The 11,001-nt window shown below is 49.9% G+C and overlaps 1 protein-coding gene across 1 annotated transcript in view; it reads right to left on the bottom strand.

Moving 5' to 3' along the window:
- Window positions 1–1,728: 1,728 nt before the first annotated feature.
- Window positions 1,729–11,001, bottom strand: part of LOC131208074 (homeobox protein invected) — a 56,056-nt gene continuing 46,783 nt past the window's right edge. Inside the window, exons 3-4 of the mRNA XM_058200720.1 lie at window positions 3,356–3,519; window positions 1,729–2,058 (exon numbers count right to left, since the gene is read on the bottom strand). Coding sequence (XP_058056703.1) covers window positions 1,729–2,058; window positions 3,356–3,519 — 494 coding nt within the window. The remainder of the gene's footprint in view (window positions 2,059–3,355; window positions 3,520–11,001) is intronic.

The raw sequence follows: 11,001 nt of genomic DNA, 5'->3' as shown, positions 1-11,001 counted from the left end.
CCGAAGGTGTAAATTACGTTACGTGCACCGGCCCGGAGCGAACAAAATGGATTCCACAAAGGCGGATCGATAGCCGGCGACTGGGTTGGCCGGATCGATTCATAACTTAATTTCGTGCCCGATTTTCGGATCGGATCGTCGGTGCAAGATCGAGTTGGCAATTGAAATATTCTCACCTACGCCACCCGGCTTGGGGCTAATCAAGCGGCTCGCGGTGCGTTATCGAAGGAAATCTGCCCGCAAACGAGAGGGTTGCGTGATTGGCAGCACTTGAGCGCAATGAGGTCATACCGCTCCGGGCGAGAGTGGCGATAGTTAGCCCGGAGCTTTCGGTGGCCCTGTTTGGGCTGTGTGTGCCGGAACGACTTTGTCCAAAGGTCCGGGCCCTGACTGGTGAGAAACGACGCGAATAGTTCAACACCTCGTGCGGGTTTTCGTGCGGCCCATCGTAATGAAGCAATTGCTTCCGGTTATCGATCGGAAACGGAGTCCGGGCCCGGTCGATCGTTTGGGCAAGATTGTGTGATCCATAATTATAATCCATTCAGAAGGGATTCCGAACGCATGCTGACGCAAATGCTCTGAATAATAATTCATCACATTAAGCGAGTTCGATGTAATCGAAAAGATCCAACCATCGGATTGGGGCTTCAATAGATTGTTTTACTCTGCAATAAACTCTGAACACCCATTGTAACGTGGAATCTCCGCCGAACATCAGCCAAGCATTTCATTTTCGCTCATCGTTAGCAGCATTCAATGATAACTTCATTACGGGCGTAAACAACAAACTGCTAAATTATGTAAACTTTACCCTCCCAGAATACCGATGCAACCGAGGCCTGTGTGGGGGGCCTAGAGACCCCCTTTAATCACTTACTTCACGGCAACGGCACGAAATGGAGGCCACCGGCCTGGTCGTTCCGTTGTTGCTGGGGCCGTCGCCATTTTCGTTTTCTTTCCAAACACCTCCACGGCAACAAGGGCAACGCGAACGGAAAGAAGCACACGCGAACCACCACAACAATGTTGCGGGCCAGTTTTAATTGAACTATGAATATTTTATTTTTCACAGTACTAAGTAAAGTTTCGGTTCCTGACTGTCTGCCCAAACTTTGGCCCGAACCCCTTTGTTTACTTAGTCCACTTCTTGAATCCGAAGAAAATGCTGCCCTCTTCGCGACGGCCACAGAAGTAACCAAATTTTGTATTAAACTTTCTCGCCAACAACACGCCAATACTGGAAAGCGGACCACCATTGAGTGATCCGAGACTGCACTTCTGAGCACACTGAGGACCCTTCTCGCGGGGTTCCGCCTCAAGTCTTGCCAAACATCGAGTTACGCTTAGGATCGAGAGTAATTTGCGGTTGAGTAATAAATAAACGATATACTATCCTTACTGTACACATCCTTTCTGCGCGCGCTCGTGCAGCTCACGAAAGAGGGGCCTGGCCATCGATTGCCCAACGCCACACGCTACTACTCGCTAGTCAACTATTTAGATATCACAGATGTTCCCTTCTGCTTCCCGATCGATTCCTCGCGCTCCCCTGCTCTATTGCCATGGTTTGATTATTTAAGGTATTTCACTTGTCACTCTCTCGGCTAGGAAAGGGCCCCACGAACCGGACCGGACGGGACCGGATGGTAATAAATAACGTAGTTCATCACCCGGACACTGGGACTCTTGGGACGTGTCACTGAAGAATTTGCACGCGGCACCGGCTTACGCATTGGCCGCCGATGCTGCGGCAGCCGCAGCCGCGGCAGCAGCCGCTGGTCCTGCGGATCCGGTGCGTGATTCGGCTGCGGCTGCTGCGGCCGCTTGCATCTCCTGGAGTTCCTCTTCCTCGCGGGTCAGCGGCACGGTCGAGTGATTGTACAGCCCCTGGGCCATCAGCTGCAGGGCGAGCGGGTTTTTGTGGCCGGACGACTTCTTGATCTTGGCCCGCTTGTTCTGGAACCAAATCTTGATCTGCGCCTCGTTCAGCCCGAGTTCGGCGCTGAGCTGTTGCCGGCGGCGCTCGGTCAGGTAGCGATTCTCCGCAAACTCGTGCTGCGAATTAGAGCCGAGTTTTAGTTAGTTTTTTTGTAAGGTGAACTATAAGTAGGATAAGGATTTGGGAGGTTTTTATGGGGGTTAGATCATATTGCTGATCATTTAAGTTGTTGGGTCTTTAATCGGATTGTGTTAAAATTAGCCATCAATTGGTCCTTCTCATGATGCTTTTTTGACAACACTGCCTTGTTTTAACATTTGGTAAATGCTTTTGTGCTTTTGTGCTACATGCTGAAGGAAACTTCTACAGAATCGTATCAAATGCTTGTCAAAACGTGTTTTTGGAAGATCGGAGTGCATTCAGCGGTTTAGAAAATTTAAAAATGGTGACTTAACGAGCAAAGAGCGTCGGAGGACTCCAAAAAGAACTTTCTGATGGTACCACAAAGGTTTGGTGTACCACGGGCTCCTAAAACCTGACGAAATTCAGATCGCTACTGACAAGCTACTGATCGCTACTGATCAGTTTGAACCATGATCGAAAAACTAGCAGAATGGGCCAAAAGATATTGTGAAGTATCTTGGCTCCATGACCATTCGCCAGGAAACAAAGTAAAAACGCACTTAGCTCAAAGCACTTGTCTCCTTCCGAACATCATTCATTTTCATTGATAGAACATGCATTGGCTGAGCAGAACTTCGATTTCTACGAGGAAGTCGAAATTTGGATGACTAATTGATTTACTTCAAAAGATGAAGAAATTTTTCATCGTAGAATCCACGGTTTAGCAGAGAGACGGGAGAAATGTTTTAATGTAATAAACATTTGATTTCATTTTGAAAAAATATTTGAGAAAAGTACGATTTTCCGAGTTTTAGACCTGACATTTAGTTATGTTAATTTTGGATCCATGGACTCATCTAAAAAACCTTCCGATTTAATAGAATCGGAATAAAAGATCATTGATCGGAATGATCCGTTAGCTTCAATCATTGGGCCATTATGCAAACATGCTGCACGGCCCAAATACGTGTAATTCCTCTCTTGTGTGCTCTCCTTTAGCGCCAGGCACCTAATCCGTGGCTTCCCGTTATCTAAACAACCCGCGTAAACAACGCGTAAAACGCCGATCTAATGTGACAATTACCAGTAAATCGCTCATAATTAAACCCAATTCAGAGCAATGGCTCACGGCACGCCATCCTCAACAAAATAACGGAGAAAAGTCAATATGTGGCCACCGTACGTCGACACTTTTCACCTCGGTGCCACATTTCACGGGGCGACTTTTCGTAGGGAATTAGTTCAGAGCGGGATTTTTTTCGGGCTCGTACTTAGAAGGACCCAGCTTACCTTTAATCGGGCCAGCTGTGGACCACTGAATGCCGTCCGGGGTCGCTTGTCATCCGCCAGGGCTGCCGCTGCCGCCGTTGCCGCAGCCGCCGAACTGGAACTGCTGGCCTGGGCCGAGCTGCTTTTCTCCGCCGGGCTTTTCTTTGGTTTGCGCGTCCGTGGACCTGTGTGTGGGAAACGGGGAACTCAGTTAGCGTACGGATGTGAGGAAAGTACCAGGGAAAACCGAAGGGGTGTAAGCGGCGTGTTTCGCGTTAAACGAAGACAATCAAACGGTAGCGATGCGTAGTAATTGATGTACAAATATGCTGCCGGCAAAGCATGACGCGCATGGCGCTCCGGGTCTGCGTGCATTCCAGTGCTAGAAAGTGATGTTCCCAGCGCCAGCCAGCCAGCCAGCCAGCTGAACGGAAGCCGCTGCCGTTCGGACTTTTCTCTCGATTTCCACCTCGATTTTTTCCACCAGCTCCATTCGCGACGAGGACCACCGGAGTAGTTTGAGAAGATTTTAAGGTGGTGGATCCCTGCCCGGCGCTGGTGGTAAAGTGGATCGCTGCCCGGTGGTGCCCTATGGCGCCTCGAGGCCAACCCTTTGGCCAGCATAAGTGTTCCCAAGAACACGGGGCGCTGGCGCTCCAGCAGCTGGGAACCGACCCGGGGCCACCCGTTTACAGCCCCGGATCATAAAACTAACAATCGTTAAAAAGAAAACATTGAAGCATCGAAGCGATCACCGCGCTTGTCCAGCGTCTCATGTTTGGGATCATGTTGTTATGGATCTCGTTTGTTGTTTGCATTACCGTACGGAAGAGGAGAAAAAAACGGAAAACTCAGAACTATGAACTCCCTCGTTAGCGACACGGGAGAGCATAACTCCGACGGGACTCCGACGGGACTCGGTGTTTGTCTATCTCGCGCACTTGAACCCCAGACTCTATCCGTTCGATTCTAGACGCCTCTCACATCGTCGTCGATTACTGTCCCGGGTTGGGTTCCCGTGAAGGGCTTTCCCGGAGGCAGCGCTTCTCGGAACAGCTCTTCAGCGAGGCTGCCGAGGAGCTGCCAAGGACTCCGCGATGTGCCATACTGGGTCTGGGCTTGGGCTTGGGCTCGGGAAAGTCGTGTTGCAACAACATGTGTTAGCAACCTCGTTGTTTCTGTCCGATCGCTTTAGATCGGAAAAACAAACAGCGATAGGGAGCGATGGAAGATTTCGAAACGATCATCATCAGCGCGTCATCAAGCCCTTCAGGGCCCCACAAAAAAAAACACCACAAATGGTGTGAATCCCTTATTATTCCATGCATTTGGCTGGACACGAAAGTCGATCGCCGATTACAACCGATCCATGAGCCCAGATTATGTTGGCGCAGATTTATGCACGATCGTGTTGTCGACGCGGTTACGATAATCGCACCGAAGTCGCACGGACTAGACACAATCTTGGCACGATCTTAAGAAGCCGAACAGTCGAACGCAGAAAAGTTGATCCTTTGTTCCACGCAAGAATTGGCACCCCTCATAGTAAATCTGAAAGCCCCTTTCGCGTGCGCTCTGGTGTGTCATGCGGGGCTCCATAAATACGGCTCCGATCGGGACTGCCAATAAATCAGACATTCAATAAATTCTCCAATTTGTCATTCGACCCTCTGCGTGCCACTGCACTTCCCGCTGGGCTGGTTCCGGTGTGCGCAAAAAACCAAACCCGATCATCTGTTCCGTGCCGATGTGTGCGGATCATAAATGCCAAGACCGGGAGTGGCTGACCGTACGAAACCCGGTCCGGGTGCCGGTCGTCGCCGTGGGTGGTCCGCGGACTTTACGGTCGACCACGGTGGAGCCGCGATCCGGGGCTGTCCAGTCCAGAGGCCAATTAGCATTCCACCGGTACGTTCGTGGGACGAGGCCAATTAATTGTCTTTGATTTCAGAAAACGCAGCTTTATGGCCCACCGCTGGCCCATAAAGGGTCTCGCAGGATCGTGCAATGTCCGTCTAATGGTGGCTAATGTCTAAATTTCTTCGACTGCTTTGTGCGATCGAGCCAACGAAAGAAAATTCCATTACCCTGACCGTAGGTGTCTCCTCAGGCCTTGATCCTTTCCCTTGGTCTGAAGCATCGTGTCATCGCTCTGTTCCGTATCATGTTCAGCAACACTCGAAAAGTGATCGATCAACGCGAGCGGTTTGTGTTTGCCTAAGAACCTCCATTTGCTCTCGAAACCGAGACGAGCATTGTTTGCGCCTCACTCTACTTCCCGGCCCTTTTGTTAGCCGAGGGAGAGAGAGGGCCACAGAATAATAGAACACACGGAGCCACACTTGAGCTTCATTGTGGGTGATCCGAATGTGTAACAATGTTTTCATTTCGCGCTCGATCTATTCTCCGGCTCCGAGTGTTTGTTTGTGGAGCTGCGATCGAAAAGGTTATGTTTCGCTCTCGTTATGCTGCGGTCCATGTTGCGATGAAAGGCGAACGAAAGAACGAATTATGAGCCGTGCAAACACTCGACACGAACAGAACCCCGTTCGGTGATCTACAGTTTATGCGCTGAGAAGCGATCGGACGAGGAACAATAATGTTTGTTCGTTCGTCAAGCAAAATAAAGAATAGAGCGAAAGTTGTTCAAGTTGCCCTCTTTTATTTATTTTACACTTTTGCTTATTTTGACATCGGGGAGGCTCAAGGTTCATTTAATAGCCGACGGGTTCATTCGAAAGGAAATTAAGGCTCGAATCGATCCAGAAAAAGCAAAGCGATGCAAGATACCAATCCGCCCCTTAATCGGAGCTCGGAGCTGCAACACTCCTATTTGCCATTTTTCCTACAAAATAACCTTCCAGCAGCGGCGGTTGAAATAGTTGTCTCGCACCTCACGAGCACCGTACAGGAATCCCTTCCCTAGCCCGTCGCGATCGTGATCGTGTTGCACGATAAGAAACGGGCCGGGATCGAAGTAATTTGTCATCGCACACCGTGTTCCCATTCCGTTCGCTTGCGGAGCGCTTCTCGGAGCCACGGCGCTGTTTTCCCCGGAGAAAATCATCTTTCCAACTAAGGCCGGCCCTGGGCCGGCCCGGCCGATGACGGATGGGATCGATCGAAGGTCCATCATTTAATGCGCGCCATTTTGGGCCAACTCGCTGGTTCGCGATCGCTCGCTTTTCTTGCTTTATTTGCCCCTCTTTTTCCTGCACTTCGGCTGGCATTTTCCACGACGCTCGGCCGCGAGACCGAAATAAAATAAGCAAAAAATATGAAATGAAGAAAGCAAAACCAGCGCACACACAACAAGATACACGCCACAACATGCGCCGCGGTGCATCGACGTGGGTGGTCTCTCCGCGAAACATTAACCGGAATTCCTTTATATCGCTTTATTGTAATTGCCTCTGACGGTTGACGGACAGAGAGTGCTTTCCGAGAGGGAACGGGGGACCGTAACGGGAGTTGCATTTTTGCATTCGCTTAGTGCACAACCACGCACACAGAGGCGTGGGGTCGCAATCAGCAGCAGGACATCAACAGCACCAGCGGCCAGCAGGGTTGCTGTTGGGATAGCGCTGATTGTAGCATCAATATTTAATAACGTCAAAATATTTAGCCCTCCACAAGGAATCTCTGGGAGAGAAAGGACATTGGCTGTTTTGTCGATTCGGGGGGCAGATGAATTATTTTACTGACTCGAAGCTGTCAGCTTTCGTCTGTCGGATCCTTGAAAGTGCCTTAAAAGCAACCTCGAGCAACCCCCGGACGGACGGCTCTCTGATTAGTGAAGGTAAATGAAAGGTAAAATGAAATAACGTGACATCCAGTGCAGTGCCTTAAATCCTGCTCTTCGGTTAACGGTTCGGGCCATTTTCTTGCCATTCACCGACCGGATGGTTAATCGGCTTTAAAGCCACACGCTCCAAGCTCGGCCTCTAATCGATAGTTTATCGATTTTCTGCGAAGCTCATGGCGACCGCGAAACAAATAACGGAAATAACATTTATATTAAAACGGGCGGTCGCGTCGGGCGGCCGAGGCCGGCCCAGCCAACGGCTGGAATTTCCTAATTAAAACTTAGGACAATTAATTAAACCGAAAACTGTTCAATTTCGACACTGCGACGCGGCCCTGACAGGCGCCTTTTCGCTGGTCCGGAAGCGCTGGTCCGGAATGTGCCGGGCGAGAGTCACGCCGCCTGGGTGATCATCGCAAACGCCAAATGACTCCCCGATTCGAGGCAATGAGTCATTCAGCACAGTATGTCTCAATCGATCGACGACGACGACGAAGCACCATCCGCCATCGCCATCGACATACCGTAACCGTAGTACTAGAGTCCTGCCACTTGGTGCCTTGAGGCCATGTCCTTCGACTAAACACCCGAAGGCGACGAAGTATTGGACCGTAGGAAGCAAATGACTCGAACATATTTAAATACCTTGTCGCCGTGACGGTCGACGATCGCTTCCCGGTCCGTCCGGCGGGAAGACGAAGAAGAATGCTCTCCTGGGCCCAAAATGGGACCAAACTTCCAAGCGTCTTTCGAGTGCGGTCCCCAAAACGTCGAACAAGGGAAGGGCAAACATTTAACTAAAGTTCGGCCGGATTGGCCACATTCACCGAAACCAGAAGGCGGAAGGGTCCTCACCGTGTCTGGCAACTATTTCGAGCGAAATTAAGAAAATTTGAAGCCCTCCCCTTCAGAGGCCGGTAGCCGTTCCAGCCACCGCAATGGCAATTGAAAGTAATGACACTCTTCGACACCGTTCCAACGGACGTCCTCGAGGGTTGGCCGTTTAGTGGCGTCTCCGCCGCCCCAAAAGTAGACAAGCTGCTGATTCATGTACCGGTGAGTTATTTGACTAAAATTTAAATGCTTAATTGCTTCCCAACCGGAGTGGGCTGGCTGGCCTGGCCCCGGAGAAGAGAAGTAATGAGCAACATAAATCTTCCTACCATAAAATCTAACAACCCAGCAAATGGATGGACCCCCGGGAGATGGCACGGGAGAGAGAGAGTTTGTGTTTTCGTCGACCCACGAGCCACTTCGGTGGCCGGCACTTTGCCGGCTTCCAACTCAATTCCGTCGGTCGGTCGATTTTGCGTAAGGACTCCTAGTCTGATGCCGATACGGTGACGGATGGTAAAAGTTTCAACTTCGGTCGGGTTCGGTTCGGTGGGTGGTGGAGCAATTTTTGGGGGTGCTTCAGCGTTCGAGAGCGAGACACCCTCCCACCGGGTTGGGGTTCGTTACGAAGCTGATTGGTCGTCGGTGCTCGAGTCGAGATAAAAAGGAGTTTGGAGGATTTTTTCGGACCACCACACCCGGGCGAGCGTTTTTCGAGCTGAAGGATTCGCGAGTGGGGCGACCACTTTGGGTTTTGTAAACACTTCCAACCTTCCGGATGCCGAACCACGCACCGTGGCACCGATTAAACATACTCAACGGGACAGAGATGTCAAACAAATCACACGAATTAAGCCATTCCTCGTGCCATCGCACGCCTTCGCGGGCGCGTGAATTTGATTTCATTAGCACCTAGGAGTGGCCATGGCGGATTTGCGCAACCGAACCGAGCGAGTCTCGCGGAAATGTCGAAGGCTAATTCGAGACCGGCGAAGGTGTGTTGTGCTTAGCGGTCGATCCATAGAAGGGGCATCCATTGACTCAGAAAGTATATTGGAACTCACCCCGGAATACGTTCTAATTTTCTATGGTGAGGTTGAAGATGTCTCTCACGGCGGTAACGCATTCTCACTTCATTCGCATTGGCTCCGGAGCAAATCATAAAATTTGGTTGAATAATATCCTATGTTCTCACAAATAATTCAATGTTTTGCAGAATAATTAAATCGATCGATTCGATTCGAACTAATAATTATATATTAGATTCAAAACCAAATAAGTTCAACAAGTAAGAAGAATTTGTTACAACAACTTTATGGTGATGAGTTTGTAGAGAGATGAGATGAGATGAGATGAGATGAGTAGATCAGTTTTTCTGTCCTAAAAACGAAGTCAAACACAAAAGAAAACCCCAACGAGACCAAAGTCAAAAAATAGAGACAATGCTGATCTGCTGATGTTGAATTCGAAGGGTTTAATCCACAAGGAATTCATTCCTGAACGAAAGATCGGTCAACGTAGAATAGTATTTAGAAGTACTGAAACGATTATGGTTAACAATTTTATGAGTAAGACCTGAGTACTTGGTGGATAAGCAGACGTTCCTATCATGCCAAAAAACCTGTCTGTCATCCAATTTTTAATCCGTCATCCAATTTGCATGAAATTGGATGTATTTGACAACAAAATTTAAAAGATGAAGAAAAATTTAAACCGACCAATCTCTAAACACATCTCACATCTCCGTTTTTTTAAACAACTTACTTAAGCCCTAAGCAATGGCGATCACTACACCAGCTCACCGCTTGTTACATAACTCATCCACTAATCGTGCGGCCGGTGCGATGTGTTGGCCCCGTTTCTGAAACCCTTAACGATGCGTTATGCAAAACCGAACGGTTGGGCTTGGCACGTCGAGGTGCGCCATTCTTCATCCACGGCCCGCAAACCGCAAAAACCCCAGGTGACACTCAATGAATCCTGAAATTCCACCCAACTCGGGGCCTCTCTCGGTGGAATGTTCGTTGGCACCCATTCACGGGAGCTGCGTGTTTACTGTAAGCATCACTTGGCCGTCGTAAGGGTAACGTATGTTCACGACGCGAGTTCACCGTTTTCGTGAAGAATTTTCGCGAATCATTCACACGAAATACCTTCATTACGCCGCCAACCAGCCTCTCTGGGTGCGTGGCCTCTCTAGGTGCGAGGCCGTGCTTTAATTAACATTTTAAGCAATTGAGCTAAATTGAGCGTAACAATTAACGCTATTTTTTCCTGTTTCACGAGCGGTGCGGTGCAAAAATAACCCGATGGTGACCGATGGTGGTGGCGGTGGCGTGACCACAGCATTTCCCTCGACGACGAGCGACAGACGTTGCCGCCGTCTGCCGAGATCCGAATCCGGTCCGGGACGGGGAAAATGATGGAAAAATCGTAGAAATATACTTAAATCATTACGATTATTACTCCATCATTCCGGAGTGATGGATCGGTCGAAACCGGCAAATCCCTCAACCGTTTGACACGCGCACGAACTCTATTTGCATTCCTTCCGGGCGGTCGCGCGGTGCGAGCTTTTTTTAATCATATTTCGAGTGCAGCGAAAGCCAACGTCAGTCAGTTGGCGCAAAATATGGCCACCGATGGGTGCACCGATATTTAACGTGTGGTTTTCGTGCAGGATCTGCCCGCTGATCCCGCCGTTGGCCGTTGACGATGCACCGCATGCAGGGAGTCGGCCCCGTGTGCTGCACATAATTTGAAATTAAGAGCACCGGCGAAAACGGATTAATTACAACGCCTTGGCAGGTCGACGAGCGCTGCGCTGCGAATCGTGACACGGAACCGTGCTGCTGCTGCCGCCGATGATGATGATGGTGACGCACTGCGACGCATTCGTCAGTAATTAAGCGAACGCAACGTGGCGGTCGCTCTCCGCGGGTGGCATTCGCGCGGTGGCACACTAATTGCACGACGAAATCTTGACGAATGCACCTTTCGGGAAACAAAAACGGGGCCCAAAACCGCA

The sequence above is a fragment of the Anopheles bellator genome, chromosome 2, assembly GCF_943735745.2.
Source record: "Anopheles bellator chromosome 2, idAnoBellAS_SP24_06.2, whole genome shotgun sequence".
Lineage (NCBI taxonomy): Eukaryota > Metazoa > Arthropoda > Insecta > Diptera > Culicidae > Anopheles > Anopheles bellator.
The sequence above is the reverse complement of the archived record's forward strand: the minus strand, read 5'-3'. Positions and strand labels throughout refer to the sequence as shown.